We start from the raw sequence: 19,723 nt of genomic DNA, 5'->3' as shown, positions 1-19,723 counted from the left end.
TCTTCCAGTGGGCAGCTGATCACACATCTGGGCAGTGACTTCCCCCCAGGGGCTGGGGTGCTGGATGTCATGTATGAGTCCCCCTCTACACTACTGTCCTGTGGTTATGATACCTATGTCCGCTACTGGGACCTCCGCACAAGTGCCCGGTGAGTGTGCTGGATAGGGAGCACAGGAGCCCTGTACAGGTGCAGGCTCATTTTAGTCCTCAGTCAGCCCAGGGCACAGACTCCAGGTCAGCAAGGCCATATCAAGTTCAGACTCCCTACCCTTAGGCAGCTCTGGTCACTGTGGCCCGGGAGACTGAAAAGGCAGCCATTTCTTAGAGCCTCTACAATGGGTCCTATGTCAGGAGGCCATAGGTGAGGGTGTGGCCTTTGTGGGCCGAGGCCCCATTAGGTTTGGTCGTTAAGGGATCTGGTGAATCAGGCTTCACATTACCGGAGCCTTAGGGCTCCCTAACCTGTCTCTATCCCAGAAGAAGGCAGGCGGGAGGACTCCCAAACCTATCGTATGTAACTCTTTCTTCCTGGACAGGAAATGTGTCATGGAGTGGGAGGAGCCTCATGACAGTACCTTCTACTGCCTACAGACAGACGGCAACCACCTGCTGGCCACAGGGTCCTCCTACTACGGTCTCGTGCGGCTCTGGGACCGACGCCAGCGGGCTTGCCTGCATGTAAGTGTGCCACCCAGTGCATGCCTCTGGGAAGTCAAGACTCATCGTGGGTTGCATCTGAGAGCGGTGATGTGGCCAAGGGTACAAGCATTCTACTTCACTGGTCAGGGCAGCTCATCTCCCACTTGAGAAGTTCTCATCCTTCCTGTGCCTCCCTCCCTTGCAGGCCTTCCCGTTGACATCGACCCCACTCAGCAGTCCTGTGTACTGCCTGCGGTTCACCACCAGGCATCTCTATGCCGCGCTGTCTTACAACCTCCACGTCTTAGACTTTGAAAACCCATGACAGACCACCCCTGCCTATGGGCTGCGCAAGTCAGCTACTCAGGGACCTCTGCCTGGCAGGTGAAGTGACACCTCCCTCCTCTTCCCATCCCTGCTGAGCTCCTGGGTCTCTGGCCACCATGCCCTGACACCTGAAGCACTGAGCCCTGGACACTGAGGCCGTCTCTGACGTGGGCCCTCTTGTGCTTTTTTAGGAGATGTACTTGAACTTAGGTGTACAATAGGGCCAGGCCTGCCCCCAGCCCTTCACAGTACTACTGCAGCCTACGGAGTGCGGTCAGAGGCTCTCACCATCCCAGACAGAAAGAGACAGTTGCTAGAACTAAGGCCGGTACCAGTCGCCTCCTCAGTCACATGGTAACTTGGCCGACATCTTGGAGCTGGGGGCTCCTATCTGAGGTACTAGTCTGGTTTTGCTTTGAAGTTAAGGACAAAGGAAACCTGTCAGGTTGGGGCTCTGGGCTGGCTGCTCCTTAGGCCAGTTGTGGGAGACATGTTACCATTTTAATTTTTATAAAAATAAAATGTAATTGTTCACAATCTTTGATGGTTAGGTCATTTTTTTTTTAAGATTTATTTAATGTATATGCGTACACTGCAGCTGTCTTCAGACACACCAGATCCCATTACAGATGGCTGTGAGCCACATGTAGTTATTAGGAATTGAACTCGGGACCTCTGGGAGAGCAGTTGGTACTCTGAGCTATCTCTCCAGCCCTGGTTAGGTATTCTAAGAGGCTCCAGGAAGGCAGAGTATCACATTTAAACTCAGGAATGTGTACAGGGGAAGGACAAACCCATGGCTGTGCCCCCGAGAACAAAAAGGTTTCTTCTACCTCTTTGGGGCGCAGATAAGGAACTAACGGTCAGAGGGCTCTAGGTGCTGAGCTGGGTGACCTTTCGCTCTGTCCCACCATACACACACCTTTGACAATACTGTAGCCATGCTCTTTTAACCAGTGTCCTAACATTCTGTGCTGTTTCCAAGACAGCTAAATTTTTAAACTTCTCCTTTGCCCATACCTGCCTCAGAGGAGTTTTCCCTGAGCTACTCATATAAGGCAAGCCAGCACACAGGAGTTTACAAGACACCCAGCCCTGTTCCCACTTTTCTCCCCCTTTAGCTGGAAGGCCTGTGTGGAAGGTCCTCAGGATGGGAAGGTGGGGTGAGGAAGGCCAAGGCATCCAGGGACGGGCCATCAGAGAAAAAGGCAGTCAGTCCTTCCAGAACAACTGCAAATGACTTTACTCAGGATAAAACCACAGGTGGGAGCAAGCTGTGCCCCAAGGGCCAGTTCTGGGGACTCTGTAGTTCTTAGAAGAGAAGAGGCTGCCTGTGCATAAAACCCAAGTCTGGACGTCTCTCAGTTTCCTCCACACTGGAGGTGCGAGGCTCAGTAGCTACTGCGTCTTGCAGTCCCCATCACTGCTGTGCGCTGTCTTTACCTTCTTTAACTCCTTCTGTAGCTCTGATTCAGCTGCCATGACCTCCTTTGGCTTCTGATACTGTGGAGGGAACCAGGGAGAAAGCATAGCTCAGTTACTAGCCTCCCTTGACATGCTCTGGTTCTCCGTGATTCTCCTTGGACATGAGGAAACCTAGGTGTACAGGTCTGAAGGACCTGCTCAGCTCCTGTGGCTGGGGAGGAGTAGACCCAAGGTGACAACCTAAGGCTTGACATTATCACCACTTCCCCACCATACTCTGCCCTACCACCAGCCCCACCCTCTGAGCTTTGGGGTGTGGCTCTCTCTTGGTCTCCACCCCTCCCCCCCCAGATAAATAGGAGATGCCTGTTCTCCAACAAGCACGCCAAGGATTTGGGATGCTTGGAGGTAGGGAAGTGGGTGAGGATGAGAAACCTCTTCCTGATGTCAAGTCTGGGCAAATCTTACGGAGATTATCAGGGTGCAGTTGGCGTGAGCAAAGCTCAGTGCAGAATCTTCCAGAGGAAGCTGGTGTCTGTCTAAGTCAGGAATGGAGAACTTCTTGTAGTACCTGTGAGGACACAAGAGGCTGCTGGGGAGCCAGCACAGTAACCCTGGCAGCTGGGAAACCCTAGGTTCTCCATAGCTCTCCCCCATTTTCTGTACAGCTAGAGAAGCAACAGGGGAACAAACCCACAGGAAAGGCCTTATTTGAGTTTGAAGTCTAAAAGGACAGTAGTGGCCTCAGAGCCAAAGGTGAGCAGAGACGGGAGTTCTGAGGTTAGCCCAGGGGCCAGTGGGACTCACCATGTAGGGCTGGAACTCCAAATACACACAGAGCACCCCAAGCCTCATGGGGCCTTCTTAGAGGGAGCACCAAAACCAGGCGGGAGAGCACAGCACAAGGAGTGTCTCCCTAGGAGACAAGCTGTGAGGCCAATGGACCCTGGATCCATCCTAGACTCTGGACCCTTTCCCCTCCATGTTCACAGAGTAAAAACAAAACCAATCAAGTAGTACAGATCCCCAGGCTTTGACTGGAGGAAATGCAGTGAGGGAGGGGAGGCACTGCCCGCCTCCCTGGTCAGTTGTCAGAGATTTCCCCACACATCTAAAGTGCTTATTAGACCAGGGCTTTCAAACAGCCTCACTTGGCAGTCCCCGTGGTGGCTGTGTGGGCTGGGCATGGGCCAGGGGCTGCCCAAGGAGCCCTCACCTGGACAAGGGGTCCCTTTCTGCAGAGGGAGAGGCTGTGTGGGCTGAGGAGGGAAATGCCTTAGGCAGGTACAACAAACTCAAGAAAAGGGCCCAGAGAGAATGGCTTTTAATACTTCAGAGGGTCCTGGCCCTTGTGGTGACAGCTACACTGAGTCCACTTCAAAAGCCCTGATGCCCCGGGGACTCAGAGAGTTGACATCAATGCAAGCACTTCTGGCCTGTCCTCCCTGCCCAAATCCCTCAGTTCAGAAGAGGCTGGGGGTTGGTGGGGGGGCTCTCTTCCTGGGTTCCCCTCTCCCACCAAGGTGCTGGGACCCAACGCAGGAAAAGAATGTTTACTTAAAGACTGACAGTTCAAAAGGAGAGGAGTGGGGGCTGGGGGTCCTAATGGTACTGCAAGTTGCTTTCTTTTCCAAAGCTCTGCCCCAGGGAAAGGCGATCCATCTGCCTGCAACAGGGCGGAATGCCTGCTTCATCCTCTTCCTAGCCAACAGGCTGAGTGAGGGCTTTTCCTGGGGCCCTGGTCTGGCCAGCAAAGGTGGCAGACACTGATAATAGCAGGGGGTCAAAGGTTAAACAGCAGAGATTAGGTGAACACAAAGGCCGGTTAGGAAGTGTTAACATCTTCCTTGCAAATACACAGAAAGCAGAACCAGCAGAGAAGTGCCTCCCACTCCCACTCCCAGGCGGGGCCAATGCAGGGTTTGCCCCTACCCTGAGCCCCCAGGGCAACCTCAGGATCCCAGGGAACTTAAGGTGTGTGGCTTGCCCCTTTCCTTACCCTACCCCTGCCAAACTGAGGCAGCCAGGAGCACAGGTTTGAGAGTTTGTTTAATGGGTGAGGTTAAATAACTTCTCCCTAGAGTCTCACAATGTGTGAGTTTCCCCTATGCACAGCCACCCCCTACTCACCTACTCAGGGTTTGCTGCAACAGTAACGGAACTTGAATTGTCACCAGTGCCTGGATGAGAGGAGCCCACTGTGCTTCTGACACAGGCAGGGTGCCTTCTCATCCCGCTTCGCTTGGATCCCCTTGCCCAATTCCCTGTGACCCCTCGCCGGTCCCTTCACAGGCTCAGTGAATGTCCGAGGGAGAGCTGAGGCAGGAGGACTGCTGTGGACAGTTACATGAGCCCTGCCCCACGCTCCTCTAGCCTGACACTGGCTTGGCAGGTAACCAGAGAGGCCCTCAGTCATCCAGAGAGTGGCAGCAGCTAGTGCTTAAGTCAAAGCACTAGGCACACTGCATCCCTACTTCCTGCTACCCCTAGAGTCCCAGTGAGCAGGCCCACATGCAAGTGAGTTTGACTGTGCTCAAGCTGTCTGACCACTGAGTCCTGCCTTCAGAGATGCTTGCCCAGACAACCTGTGGTCACAGGGTCCTCCCAGTGCAGTTAGTCAAGGCTCTCTTCTGACCCCTTGCTCTGACACCTTAACCACAGTACAGGGAGCACGCATGTATCTGATATCATTGACAAACTCCTCAAACAATCCATGAGGAGTATATGTTCCATTCTCCTAAGTGAGAAGTTGGCCAAAATACTACAGTTGGCACATGGCAGAGGCTAGACTTAAGCCAGCATCTTCCTAGCCCAGCACACAGTCCATCTTTCCACTTAACAGCTGCCAGCTTCCAGGCTGAGGTCTGGAACCTTCTTTACACAAATATTCTTATCGGGACCAGATGGTACCACACCAGAATCATGTGGAAACAGTTTCTTCCTTCCCCACTTCATCCTATCAGTGCCGAGGCTGAGGACTACCACAAGACACTGGAATCCACTTCTTTAAACAACGTGGCTAACCACATTCTCCAGGGGCCAGGCAGATACCAGCAAGGCAACTGCGTGGCTTTGGCCGGGCAGCACATGCTGGAATGTTGAAATGAGGGCACACCGCCAGGGGAAGAAAAGTGCCTTGGGGGGAGGGGTGCTGCAGATGCCCAGGTGCTGAGCAAGAAGGCCACACTGCACAGGTGCCGACTTCTGACTATACCCGTGGACGATATGACCAGGAAGGAGATGCTAAAAGTATTCTGAAAAAAATCAGGCCCTGCACATATAAAACACTGTTGCGTTTTGTTTGATGACTGAAAGAACAGGAACAGACTATACTTCTCTACATAGAAAAGGTGGGCTCTGGAAAGGGCTGGTTACCTTGGGCAGCCTCTCTAGCCTCCTATCCGATGGACCTGCAGGGGGCAGGGCTGAGCCTGGTTAGGACTCAGAGACTCAGTTTCAGAGTGAGCACCAAAATACCATTTTCCCCCTCCTCCCAAGGTACCACTCCTCCCATACTACCTTGCCTCCGCTAGCATCTCAACAATGTCCCCATCCCTGCCACTGGGTGCTGGAATGCCCCACTAGCTACGGAGCCCCTGGCCAATGGCGCCACCTACAGTATAAATGGTGTATGTGTGCGGGAGATGGGGCCCAGAGGACCTGCTCACAGATGAATTTTTTGGTGAGCCAGCTAGCCTTTCTTCTAGCACTCGCTTGTAATCACATTTCTGCCTGATATCTGTATTCGACAGTGACCTCTGGGGGACAGAAAGGAGGCAGCAGCCAGCTCCACAAAGTGCTAAGCTGCAGATTCAAGTGCTATCAGAAGCACTTTTGTTCCCAGTTTGGACCCAGGGCCTCTTCCGCCAGGGACTGCTTGCTGAAACATGGAGTTTGTTTTCCTACAGGCAATTTCTCTGTTGTCTGAAATTGCTAAATTCCACTTTAGGCACTGACTCCTGTTAATGATGAGAACAATAACGGGAACAAACTGCCTTTTATCTCAGGACTTCAGCGCGCTTTATAAACGTAAACCCTTATTATTATGACTTTATATTTATAGACAAGGTCCACTACAGGGGCTTCTGGCTGCATGAACAGCAATAATCCTGAAATTAATTCATTCATCTCTGCCCTTTCCCTTGTCCCTTTAACCCTGCCAAAGTGAAAGGGTGTGGGGTGCTAAGAGGACGGGACCCAGGGCTGTGCTGGAGGTGGGCAGGAGTTCCTCTGCTTCCCTGTAGGCAGGCCTCTTAAGGGGATGGGGCCTTCAGGGGCACCACCTGAAGTGGGGGGCACCGCGGAGGGCAGGGAGCTCTCCTGTAAAGCGGCAAATGAACCCATGGGTCCCGTGTCCAATGAACCCATGGGTCCCGTGTCTAATGAACCCATGGGTCCCGTGTCTAATGAACCCATGGGTCCCGTGTCTAAGCATCAAGCCGGGACGCTTGGCAGCTTGTGGATGAGAAGATAAAACAAAAACGCCCCCAAAAGGAAGCCCAGGTTAGACCTGGCCACATCCTCCTCCTGGCCAAGGCCGAAATGGATTCATTCCAAGGCTCTTCCACAGTGGTGAGCCAAAGCAGCAGAAGCCCAAATGTGATCCCACTTCCTCTCAAATCTGGCCACCCACTGCCTTCACCCAGCAGACCAGAGAGACTCTGAGACAGGATGGCAGAGATTCTGAGAGCCAAACATCTGCCCCCTTTCTTTCTCTCAGTCTGGGGAGAGCCGGGGGGGGGAGGGGGGGTTACTACTGCAATGTCTGAAATTGCCACCAAGGCAGGTGTGCCTTCCAGGGCGGGACACCCTGCCAATAGAGTGATCAAGTCAGTCATCAAGCCAAGTTCACCAGATCATGGATAGGACACCTGAGAGTAAAACTACCAGCAATCACAGGTTAATGGCTATGTGATTACTTAAACCCTCATTCATTCAACAGTCAGTCAAGTGAGCCCCAGGAAATACGAAATCAGACACTGGCTGAGTTCTGCTTCCTCGACTGGAGCAGCTGCACAGTGATCTGGGCCACGCTCAGCCCCACCTCCCAGATATGGAGCAGCCTGGGCGCTCACTCCACTCTGCTCGCACACAGTGAACAGTGCCCGCCACCCTACTCACTTTTTGTTTGTCGTTCTAACAATGACACAGCGCTCCTTCTGGGCCACTGACACACTGTAGACATCCTTTGGGTAGGGGAGATTTCGAATCCGCCACTGGAAACTTGTTTTGGTGTCCTTGCGCATGAAGATGGGCTATGAAAAGCAAATGAGCCCAGGTTGGCCTTGGGCTCACTGTGTAGTAAGGGGACCTTGAACTTACAGTTCTCCAGCCTCCGCCTCCCCAATTCTGGGATTATAGGCACGTGATATGATGCCCAGTTTTTTAAGGACCATTCATGGAGAGAGGTAAGAAGGGTTGGTTCCTCCCCCTCCCCAGGTTCTTCCCAGAAGCCAGACAGGAAGCCCCTCTGCTCTTCTCCATGGATTCCCACCTGAAGCAGTTGCTACTGCTGTGACATACCCTTTGGATGGTTAGGTGGGCAGAGTGGCTATGAGGTGAACACATTATGGATCCTGCCCTTAGGGTCAGATGTCTCCTCCCAATCCCCACAAGGCCCTGGACAAACAGACATACATTGGCATTACTTTCCTTGATGAGCTCGGATCCCAGGCTCCCAGCTCCTGAGGGCATTGGTTCTCCCACTTCGAGCTGCCACTGGCCCAAGGCTCCCAGGGCATTTTTCACACGCCACTTTCTCACTGCAGAGAGACGAGCAATGGATTCAAGCTCTTTGCTGTCAAATCTGACAGAACACTGGCTAACTGGGACAGGGGAAGCCCTGATGCTGGGCCTTGTGTATCTGAGCCAGGAATCACCACATAACTTGGGAAATCAAATGGGGCGTTTCAGCAGCAAATAACCAGCCAAGTCCATTTCGAAGGCGGGCATACAACTGGAACTGGGAAGGAGCTCTGAGAGAGATCATGGGGTGTGGCACCAGCAGAAGGCAAAGAGGCGACAAAGGCCATTTCTGGAAATGGGAGATTGGGGTCTCCAGACAGAAGTCCAACTGGGCTTTGCTCTTGTTTCTTGAGACACTGTCTTACTAGATAGCCTAGGCTGTTCTCAAACCGTTCCTTGTGCCTTGGCCTCAAGTGATCAGATTTCAGAGTGCACAGTGCACACCCACACACCCACACACCCACACACCCAACTCTGGGTGCATTTCCCCCATCTCTAGAAAACCATGCAAAGGAAAAATTAATTGAGTGAAAGCTGTTTGTCCAGATTTGTCTCATGATTCAGAAAGTCCAAATAAAGACATTCATTTAGGTTCACCTGCCTTAAAACATCTACAGTCAACAAAAGCCCTGAGAGCACAAAAGTTGTATTTCAATGCAATCTCGAGCTAGAGGGGAACTAGAGACAATTTTCCCAAGTACTAGGATTGACCTCTAGCATAGCAATTAACACATAGAGTCTTAGGCATACACTGTATTTTGTGAGATTTATTTATTTTTATTTTATGTGCTTGGCCTGCATTTACACACTACATTTTAAACAGACTGTAAGTGAATTATTTTTAATATAAATGTAAACAGTGAACTAATCTGACAACTGTATTTCTTTACCTTATTCTAGTCCCCAAGAACTGCTCAGAGAAACCAAGATCTATTTCAGCTGCACCTCGATAACTGAGCAGTTAAGTGACCTCCTTAACCTCCTCTGCCAACCCGGCTCCCTCCCAGCCTCACCGCATGACACTTGCATTATTGACATTATTGACCTGGCTCTCTGGGCTTCAGGTGTGTTCCCACCATCTCTCTCTAGACCCCTTCCTCATGGCTTCAAATCCTCCATCCTCTGCACTGATCTGAATCTCCTTCTCTCTCTTCCCCATGGCTGGCAGACATCCCACCCTATTCTCTCTTCTGCCCAGCCATTGGGTGATCAGCATTTGTTGACAAGGCAGAGAATAAATGGTAAGAAGTGTTTACACAAATGTGAGACAGGACATTCTTAGTATACGTGAGACAGGACATTCTTAGTATACACATTACAGTGCTGTGTCCCAATTGAGACAAGACATGAGGGCAGAGAAATCAGCATTTGAATAACACAAGGATAATCTTTTCACAGTGCACACAAACATTAGCCTATGGTGGACTAATTATAAATGTGGAGTTTTAAAACCAATAATAACTTACATTATAACTTGATAATGCACATAATGACCTTTACTTTCCATGTTTTATAATTCAGATATTTGTGAAAGGGTTCTTCTGCTGTTGATGTTGTTTTTAGCCCCTGCCCTATACCCTTTAGGTTTGTTTTGTGATGAAACTCATTCTGTAGCCTAGGTTGCTACTGATCTTAGGGTGATATTCCTGGCTTAGTACATGGGAGCTGGGCTTACAGACCTGTGCTACCAGGTCTGGTTTTTGTTGTTGTCTTTTAAAATAAGGCCCATATATCATGGAAACCATAAATCCAGACAGGAGTTCCGTTGGCAGTACTGGGAAACTGCTAGGATTTCAATGAGCCCCAGTGAGTCCTGTGCTGGGGGCAGAGGCACTCCACTGAGGAGCGCCCTCCACACTTCCCTTCCTGCTCTATTAAGAAGTTGGGGCTGTCGGGTTTGGGCATCCTGCTGCAAGAGCTGAGCAGTAGTGCTGAAATCCTGCAGCCCCCTGCAGCTGCTCTAGGAGCTGAACAACTCAGAAAGGCCTGGTGGGGTACCACAGCTGTCTCCAAGGTGGGGCTGAAGGGTGGCAGCATCCGGCCTGTGGGCTTTTCATCAGTTGGGGCAATCCTGCACACATTCCCCGTGAGCACAAAAGCCGAACACAGAGCCAGGATGTAAAATTAGAACTTTCCCTTGAACACCGGCTTTTTATAAGGTCTGCTGCATTCTGCAGTGTGGTTTTATTACGTCTTAGGGCCGAGATTCTCCCTAGGAGCACATTTGCGAGTTTATAATGAAAATTAATAAGGAAGAGTAAAACTTGGAAATATGCTTTCTGAGCAACTTCTTACACCCACAAATACTTCCTTAAGTGAATGGGCTGTGGGCTGGGGTGTATGGAAGCCTAGCGCTGTAATACCTCAGTCAACCGGAAGTCAGTCTCTGGGGTACCTGTCACAGTTACAGACAAGTGAGACACCTCCTAACGGCAGGCAGCTGACTACGACAAGGGATGGAACCTACTCCCTACCAGAGCAAAGACCACCCCTGGATCCTCAAACCATGTGTAGAGCGCCTGTCAGACTGGGATGGAACCTAGTGTAGAGCCCGTGCCTAGCATGCATGAGACCATAGGCGTGCCCTCAGCACTCAGAAGGAAAAGAGCCAGGGACACCCAACAACAGCTACATATAGAAAAGTCAAGGCGGGGAAGTGCTTCCCCCCAGACATGCCGATAGCAGCAAGGGGACACCTCACAGGGATGGCAGGGCACATCCATCCAAGCACCATTTGGTGTTTTTAAGATAGGGTCTTACCAGTCCTGACAGTCCTAGAACTCACTGTGTACACCAGGCAGGCTGTGAACTCAGATTTGCCTGCCCCCGCCTCAGCCTCCGCCTCCTGCCACCACCTGGCTGAGACCACTCAGACAAGTACCCGTGTCATCCTGGCATCGCCCTGTGGTAGAGCAGTCATCACGGACCTAAGGAGGCAGTCACTTAGGACACGCCTAGTCTAATAGCTCTATTTTTATTTGTTTGTTTATTGAAGAGAAGGCATTTCTTCCTCACCTGCCCACTTCACCTCTATCACCAGGGGACAGAGTAGAATTACTGAGGAACAGTGAGATCTACTTGCGAAAGTGACAGTTAAGATTCAGGTCTACTGATCACAGTGTGACTCACATACACTTAGGCTGGTAGGATGGAGGCTATAGGCTATCCTGGGCTAGGTAACAAAATCCTGTCTTAAAACAGACAAAGATAATTTGGGTCTTATTACCACAAACCCAGAATCCAGTCTCTGAGTGTTATAAGCAAATGTGACCTTCTGAAAGGCTCTTCAAGCACTGCTCTGTCTTCTCTTGTTTTTTTCTTTGAGACAGAGTCGCTATGTAGTCTTGGTTGTCTCAGAACATGCTATTTAGACAAGGCTAGCCTCAAATTCCCAGAGATTTTTTGTCTCTGCCTCCTGGTGCTGGGATTAAAAATAAGCATCACTATGCCTGGCTTCTGTTTCTATATTTAAAGGCTGGGTTGGTTAACTGAAGGGGCAATATGGTAAATTTTATAGGCCTGGGCTAGAAAAGCAAGATGCCCTGTAATCATGGGCTCACTGCCCTGGGGACATCACCAGTATGGACCCCAGAGTCGAGGTCACTGCAGGACTCTCCACCTGGTCCTCCTCTTTAAGGAAGGCCAACTCAGTCTTCCTCAGAAACATGCCCGAGAAGGAAAAAGCACAGACCTGTGGCTGTCTTCTCTCACCTCCAATGCTGCTCGGGGTAAGGGGAGGGAGCTAGGTGCTCTTGGCCACTTCACTTTTTGTAAAATACCCTGGGGATTATATTCCTCTAAGAATGTAATGTAAGTTTCCCTTTCCAATCTTTCAAGGGCCAAGACCTACTGAAAGATTCTGAAGTCCTTCCTTTTCCCATGTGTGCAGGCATGCATGTGCATGCGCACGTGCAAACACAGTCTTGGGCTTTCTGGTCCTGCCTTTGTTCCTGTACTCAAGGACAGCTCCTGCGGCAACAGCGGACTGCTCCACCTGCTGTCATCCTGACTTGATTACACGTAAAACCCAAACTGGTATGTGCAAGGCGTTCCCTGGGACGCCATCCTCTCCTCTGGGCTGTCAGGACCAGCCTTTGCAAAGGAGACTCAATGACCCTGTAAGGGGTCTGACGGGAGAATGGATGAAGGAGGCAAGGCCTGGGGGCCTTTTCCCAAGTCAGCAGGAAGCAGGCTGATGCCCCAGACCGCTGAAAGCAGCCCCGTCTTTCAGGTGGGCTGGAAAGTGGAGGTCCTAAAGGCCTCTTTCCCCAAAGCTCCAAGGCCTGGCCCACTTCCAACTCGGATAATTACATTCCCCTTTGCTAAATGCTCCCTGCAGCTGAAACTGGATGCGGGATTCTTCTTTTCTGCCCTAAAACACTGCAACATTGCTATGTGGCTATTAAACAGCTGCCGTGGCCCATCCCTGAGGAGGCTGAAGGGAATCGAGTGGGTCATTTATAAAGCCGCTCAAGTGCCTGGGGATGAAAGTGCTCAATATCCTCCAAATGCGGCCTGTGGTGGTTAGGCTGTCGGTCAAATACCAAAGCAGATTAAGAGGTAATCCAAATGTAATCGCTGGGGGACGGTCTGCCCTTCAGCCTCGGCCCCCTGGACGTGCTGTGTTCTTCTGGGGGTTGGTTTGATGTTCCGATCATTGTTACAAGGCCCTTCAGCTCTTTCCTCTATGAATACATACAGCGTTCATTGTGGGGGGTGGGAATGAACAGCCCCGAGAGGGTAAGATGACACTAACGTGCTTATTAACACTGACTGGAGGAACTTTGTCCCAGACAGATGCACACCTACTGGCAAGTCCTCCTCTGTAAATTACTTTCTGAGCTTTTTTTTCTAACAGAAAACCTGTTTGACTAATTATCAAATTTGTATATTAGCTGGGGAAAAAAATGGAAACCATTTCGCTTACTACCACAAAAACCATATCCATTTTTTACTTCATAATATGCACAAGCACAAAGCTAGTTCCGGCCCGGAGATTATACTTATACATTAATAACCAGGCCTGGTAGCATGTGCCTGCAGCCCCAGCTATTTGGGAAACAAGGCCAGAGGACCACTTGAGTCCACGAGTTTGAGGCCAGCCTAGGCAGTGCATAGAGATTCTATCTCAAAAACAAAGAAAAGAAACAAACGAATACAAACTAATATTGGAGAGTATTTTGCAAGGTAGCTGAGTGGACGCTGGGGGAGATGAAACGTAGGAACGAGGTCTGAGAGCTGGGCTTGTCGGCACACACTTTGACCTCGCTCTGAGAGGCTCATATAGGAGGGCTGGCCCTGCCAGGGATGCACAATGAGCCCCAGGCTGAGAGGAGAGCCACATCTTGAGGAGAGAAAGCAAACCACAGTGGGAGCCAAGCTCCAGGCCGGCCGGGCTTGGGAATTTTCTACATGGCACTCACCTTCCCTCAACTGTGAAATGGGGACAGCAGTGCCTGTGTTGTGGGGCTCTAATGAAGATGTCACAGGAAGTAATCCATGTAAAGCCCTGGAATGATGCCCAGTTAATGTGCAAATGTCATTATCAGGTAAAGCAGCCAAACGGTGAACCACGACCGTCCTCCATTCTTGCTGCTAAATAAAAGGAACTTTGAAGGTCTAGCTCAACCTGCCACCACCAGAATTGAAGGTGATGTGGGACGGCAGAGCCAACAGCCTTGTTCTTCGTTTTAATATCCCTCCCAAGCACGGCAAAGGCTAGGTTTGTCCGTGTGCTTTTATAGCCTCTGCAGCGCTCCTGCTTTATTTGCTGTGTAGAAAAAAAAGGAGTGATGTGCGGGTCTGGGCAGGAGCTGTGGCTGGATGGGTGGGTGACGGTGGTGGCTAGCTCACGTGACCCCTGCTTTCATAAGTTCTCCCCTGTCAGGCATTCCAAGGCTGTCACCCCCCCGGGAGCACTATAAATTACAATGCATTGTGAGGATATTACTACTGTATTGGTTTCCAACGAATCAGTGTCATATGCTAAACACATCAAGATTTTTAATAGCGCCAGACTAAACCAATTGGGACTGGAGCCCAAGCAGCTCATAATAAGTAGGGATCAACACGTTCACTGCAACAGAGCATGCGCGGGGCACGCAGTTTAGGACTGCAGACTGAGAGAATATGCAAACCAGTATAACCCATGTTGTCAGTTGGAGACATTTATGAGCTGTCAGGAAAAGGGGAAAAGAAATTCCCTCACCAATCCTACCTGTCGATCAGACCCAGGAAGAAATGAAAGTCAAGAATAAAGACAGGAAAATATCCCAGCCCGTGATGCCATCATTGGTCTTAGCATTTCAGGTGCAACTTAATAAAGAGACCAGCTCTCATGGTGGACAGCTTTAGGCCCTGGGTCACAGAGCTGGGAAGTCAGTTACGGCTGCTGTTTGTACTTGGGAACAGAACTGGCAAATCAAATAATCCCCTGAAATCCGAGCTGGACCTCCTATTTATGAGCCTGTTCTGAAGGAGGGCGAACCTGCAGGAACAAAAACAATGGCACCGCAAACCCGCCACCCCGACCCGGTCCTCGTCATTCTTCAAGATGAGGGTCATATTTAATACAGTGTCCTGGTGTCGTCTAGGAGGTAAGGTCAGAAGCTGCCACCTCTGATGCTTGCCCTTTTGGTGTGGCTTCAGGAAGCAAAAGAACAAGCAAGCAAGAAGCTTGAAGTGCAAGCCTCGCTTCACTGCCCACCCTTCAACACGGCCTCCTGCACGATGCGCTTTTCCGGTTGTTTCTATAACGCTGGTCCTGACTGAGAGGCCCCCTGGCCTTCTCGTGTATCTGGAGGTGGGAACAGGCTAAACCAGGTAAAGAACTGCACTCCACTTGTGATGTTTACGCTGTTCTCAGGGACAGTCTTGTCCCCAAGAACCTCTATCGCCCTACCATGCTAGCTTCATGCTGAGATCCCACCTGCCCCCCGGAGCCCCACACTTACCAAGGAGTTCACTGGTCTTCTCATCATATTCTTCCGCCATTTCCTTCCCGTCTGGGAACAAATAGTGCACCATCCTCTTCCCTGCACACACAGAGAAAAGCACCTTACCTCAAGTCGTCCTTTGTCTTGGCCCCTGCAGACTGAGATGTCTGCCCACCCCACCCCCATACACTGCGCCCCGCAAGAGCGACAGCCCCCAGAATGTCTACCAGAAGCTGAATGGCGCCCATCCTTTTCCTGACCGTGTTTGCTGCTTACACCACCAACAAAGCCAAGCTTCTTCCCAAACTGTGGGACTTTGCTCATTCTTCAAAACCCAGTTCAAATGTCACCTCCACTGGGAAGTCACCATCACCTATTCCTTGCAGCTACCACAGCAGAGTGAGTGCTTCTTCTTCTGTGCCCCCTCAGGTTGGAGTCTAGCTCACAGTAGAGCATCTACCCCCCAGGACAGTGCTACGAGCATCTGAGACTTATGTCATGCTCTCTGTACTTCTACAACCAGGGCTTCAGCTCTGACGTGAGCTGGGTCTCCCGACAGTCAGCCACTTCCTCCCAGCCACACTGTCCCTCAGCCTTCGTCTACAGATCTCTAGGTCATTCCTGGCACAAAGCCCGAGATACCATCATCATGAATTTTCTTCCGGACACACACTTGGTTTGTGATTTTTATGTCTCTTGTGTGAGTCTTTGGCTATTTATTGCTTGTCTTCTCTTGGATGGGGGTGGGTGGTATCCATGGTTTCCCAAGATCAGCCACTGTACCTGGTTATAACAGGAACTCAAGTGCTCACCACAAGAATGAAAAAAACATTACTGTACCATCCACTAAAGATAAGGGAACTCAAGGGAGTCTCCTAGCCCACAAGCACTTGTTCAAGGGCAGGGCTGTGTAATCTCTTCTTCTTACAGGCAGGTGAATAGATACAGGTAGCCTCCTCAGGAATACAGACGAAGGGTCTTTAGAGCCAGTGGACGTGTACCCTGTATCAAACTTCAGAATAAGAACCCTAAGGGGAGGGGTTGGGGATTTAACTCAGTGGTAGAGCGCTTACCTAGGAAGCGCAAGGCTCTGGGTTCGGTCCCCAGTTCCGAAAAAAAGAACCAAAAAAAAAAAAAAAAAAAAAAAAAGAGCCCTAAGGGGGCTTTCTCCAGTGTAACACTCCTCTGGGACACAGTTCCCCTGAGACATTGCTAATCGGTACCTCAGGCAACTTACCTCAAATTTGCAAGGCCTCTTGGCAGGCCCCAGGTCTCAGTCCCCTTAATAATCTCCTTCACAGATAAGACTGATTGCTCTGTAGGCATGAGGAACTGAGTGTGAATCCTAGCACCCTACATAAATAGGTGTGGCAGTGCACGCCTGAAACCCCAGCACTGGAGGGCAGAGACAGGCAGGTCCCCAGAGCCAAAACTGAACTGCTGCTCCAGGGAGAGGCTGCCCTAGGCAGAGTCACAGAAGATTAAAGCAAAAGCCCGGCCTTCACACACGTGACACCCTGCTAAGGCCTTTGTGTGCCTATACATGGGCGTGTGCTCCTGCACACTTACAAAAGCATCACACACAAATACACCATACCTGCCCCATCACTGCCGTGTGACCAAGAGCAACCAACCGAAGCAGACTTTATATGCACTTTGCACATTCATGTTCACAAAGATCAAAGGTCGGGAGCTATCCAAGTACCAAATGAACACCATGGGAGAGCACACACACAGTGGGATAGCTTGAAAACAGAAGGGTGATGTCGGGGGATGGCGCGGTCAGCAGAGAGCCTGTCATTCATGTTTGAGGACCTGCTTGATCCCACGTGGTCATATACATGGTCTGGGGCAGGGATGTGGGATTATAATCCCATGACTCGGGAGGTGGAGACAAGAGGATCACTCTGGGGCTCGTCACTGAACGGCCAGCCCAGTCTCATCAGTAAACCTAAGGTCAGTGAGAGACCTTTTCTCACAACAAGGTGAAGCCCAGCAAGACCTGGTAAAAGAGGCTGTCACTAAGCCTGGTAACCTGATGGATCCCAGGACTCACATGGTGGAGGGAAAGAATCAATTCCTACAAGCTGTCCTCTGATCTCCACATATATGCTATGGCAGGTGTGTGCACACACATGCACGTGCGTGCATACACACACACACACACACACACAAATTAATGTTAAAGTAAAATCCATCATTGGGAAGTTGTGAGGAGAGGCACCCTAAGCTGACCTCTGGCCCCCACATAAGCACACAAAAAATTAAAAAGGAAATTCTGACACACATGTCGATATCAATGAACTCTGAAAACCTTTTGCTTTGTGAAGTAGTTAAATATTTGATTCCATTTACATGATGCTCCTGGATTAATCGATTTAACTGAAACACAAAGTAGCTGGGAGCTGGGGAAGAGGGGTGTGGAGTTGTGTTTTCTGGGTGCAGAGCATTGGTTTTGAGAACAAAAACTTTTGGAGCTGGATGTTGGTGACAGGTGCAAACAGCGGGACCGTCCTTAGTGACCCCTAACTGCACTTTAAAAATGGTTATGACAGGGCTGGAGAGATGGCTCAGTTGTTAGGAGCACTGACTGCTCTTCCAGAGGTCCTGAGTTCAATTCCCAGCAACCACATGGTGGCTCACAACCATCTATAATGAGATCTGATGCCCTCTCTTGGTGTGTCTGAAGACAGCTACAATGTACTTATATATAATAAGTAAATTTTTAAAAAATGGTTATGACAGTATGTTTTATGTTGTGTGTATGAGTGTGTGTGTGTGTATATATGTGTGTGTAGATATATATTTTTTTAACCACAATAAAAACAAAAACTGGGTCAGACATGATGGCACATGGCTTTTATCTTAACACTAGTGAGGCAGAGGCTGGAGTGACTTCAAGGCTAGCCTGGTCTACAGAGCACATGTTAGACCAGCCAAGACTACACAGTGAGGCCCTGTCTCAAAATAAAAGAAAACGACCACTATCTTGTAAAGTGTGTCCCAAAGCTGCATACCGTGAGATTGCAACTCGCCCCCATCGGTCTGCACCTCTCCATTTCCTTCCGTTTCCTGTTAGAGCCTGCTTTCCCTTCCTCTGGCACGGGACGCCGTGCAGGCAGAGCCTGAATGGTGACTGCTTTCATACCTAACATTCTGCTGTACTCTCTCACACTCCTTTGCCTCTACGTGTGATCCATTCCTCCGCACGTGGTCACTCCTTCACCTCCACTTACCAGGTAACTATTAAAAATTCCTTAGGGGCTGGAAATATCACCTCTCCTGTTTGGTGATTATCCAAGGAGAAAATTATTTTCACCTCCATGCTTTCTTAGCACTTCACATACTATCTCAATCCTGTCTGTCTGTCTTCCTTTTAAACTAGTTTCCTGCCTCAACTCCCCAAGTGCAGAGATGGCAAGCATGGGCTTTCTTTGCCTTTCTAAGATTCCAACCTCTATTTAACACAAATTGATTACGTATTTTTTTCTTGATCATTCGATGGTCCAGGAGACCATAAACCATGGTTGGCTGGTTGGTTGTTTTCTATCTGCCTGGCACAGAATTTGGTACATTACGGTAATGGGCTCCCTAAATGTTGTAGGTAGGAGCAAATGAAACTGACTTTAATTTCCATAAACTTTAGGCATCTGCCTGTGGATGTTAAGTCCCTAGCTGTTAGCTTTAAAGACTCAGGAATTCAGACCCAAGTCATCCTGGCTGCCAAGTGGGTCCGTGAAAGACCTCTGGGGCACAGGGGACTTAAACTGGCCAGTTGCTGGAAAAGCTGACATATCAAACTCCTGTTCCTAGTCATTTAGACCGTAGCCCTCGTTCTATCTCCCCTAAAGATCAAGGAACAATGTGAAATCCACATCATAAACAAAGCACAGTTGGAAAGGACCTTAGAAACAACGGTAGCAGCCCACCCACTTCATTTTATAATAGAAGAAAATGGGGTCCTAACAATTTAAGAGGCCATGGTAAATGAATAGTACAGTTGACCTAAAACCCTGGTGCCTCTCCTTTCTATGCCACTAGGCTGCCATCAATAGGACCCCCAAACTGAGGTGCATGGGGTTCCAGGTCATGAACTATACCTGATTATCTGCAAAACCTGGGTTTGGTCTAAAACCTTCCTGAATTTCAGTTTCCTTGTGGTACAGCCCTGAGGAACGATGATGAATGTACAATGAAATTATTGGGAACAAATACCAACAAAAGTCTCAGCGGGGATGGGATGGTATAAAGAACTCTTGAGGTGGGTGACCAAAGACTTGGGTTCCACTCGGGTCATTTCCCTGGGCCTATTTCCTCTGCAAAAGCAGGAAGCAAGCATGGCTGATGGCTGCTGCGACATTTCCACCTCTGCCCACCCAGGCTGAGGCTGAGGCCCTCCCTGGGCGAGCGGACTCATAGAGCCCGCCCTAGGGGTGAAGAACGAGGGGGCTCGAGTTACCATCCTGCAGCAGTGCCGTCTTCTCGGCCGACCGCAAAATCTCCAGCCAGCTAGTCACCGCCATCTTCCCTCCGCCCAGCAACGCGCCTGGCCACTGCCATGGCAACTACCCGACCGATGATCACTTCCGGATGACCCGGGAAGTATTCTGGGAACAGATTTTTTTTTTTTTCCCCCTTTTTCAATCCTCCT

General features: G+C 50.1%; 2 protein-coding genes across 16 annotated transcripts in view; one reads left to right on the top strand and one right to left on the bottom strand.

The window, feature by feature from the left end:
- The window catches only part of Fbxw4 (F-box and WD repeat domain containing 4), an 89,253-nt gene extending 87,749 nt beyond the window's left edge, over positions 1 to 1,504 (top strand). For 2 of the 12 annotated variants that reach the window (XM_039080406.2, XM_063264923.1), the window contains 3 exons: positions 9 to 149; positions 538 to 679; positions 846 to 1,504. In XM_039080406.2, the coding sequence (XP_038936334.1) occupies positions 9 to 149; positions 538 to 679; positions 846 to 965 (403 nt within the window). In that variant the 3' untranslated portion in view covers positions 966 to 1,504. Of the gene's footprint in view, positions 1 to 8; positions 150 to 537; positions 680 to 845 lie in introns of those variants that run through there. The other 10 variants (XM_039080412.2, XM_039080399.2, XR_010053930.1 and 7 more) reach the window with 9 other exon arrangements.
- A 2-nt stretch (positions 1,505 to 1,506) lies between these two features.
- On the bottom strand, positions 1,507 to 19,670 carry Dpcd (deleted in primary ciliary dyskinesia). Of its 4 annotated transcripts, none has more exons than NM_001398788.1 (6): positions 19,532 to 19,632; positions 15,091 to 15,171; positions 8,030 to 8,154; positions 7,514 to 7,647; positions 2,861 to 2,963; positions 1,507 to 2,470 (listed from the first exon to the last, which is right to left on the bottom strand). In NM_001398788.1, exons 1-6 carry the CDS (start codon positions 19,593 to 19,595, stop codon positions 2,366 to 2,368), a joined length of 612 nt encoding a protein of 203 aa, NP_001385717.1. In that variant the 5' UTR covers positions 19,596 to 19,632; the 3' UTR covers positions 1,507 to 2,365. The 4 variants fall into 4 exon arrangements, with proteins under 4 accessions (NP_001385717.1, NP_001013927.1, XP_063143241.1 ...); NM_001013905.2 differs by having other exon boundaries at positions 8,041 to 8,154; XM_063287171.1 differs by having other exon boundaries at positions 2,187 to 2,470; positions 7,916 to 8,154; positions 19,532 to 19,670.
- Positions 19,671 to 19,723: the final 53 nt, after the last annotated feature.

Source organism: Rattus norvegicus, chromosome 1, assembly GCF_036323735.1.
Source record: "Rattus norvegicus strain BN/NHsdMcwi chromosome 1, GRCr8, whole genome shotgun sequence".
Lineage (NCBI taxonomy): Eukaryota > Metazoa > Chordata > Mammalia > Rodentia > Muridae > Rattus > Rattus norvegicus.
The sequence above is the reverse complement of the archived record's forward strand: the minus strand, read 5'-3'. Positions and strand labels throughout refer to the sequence as shown.

Coding starts and splice junctions, on each gene's coding strand:
- Dpcd (XM_063287171.1), bottom strand. CDS start 19,595: ATGGCGGTGACTAGCTGGCTGGAGATTTTGCGGTCGGCCGAGAAGACG. Junction 8,155..15,090: donor GAAGACCAGTGAACTCCTTG/GTAAGTGTGGGG, acceptor GTCTCTCTGCAG/TGAGAAAGTGGCGTGTGAAA. Junction 2,471..2,860: donor ACTGCACCCTGATAATCTCC/GTAAGATTTGCC, acceptor TTCCCTCCACAG/TATCAGAAGCCAAAGGAGGT.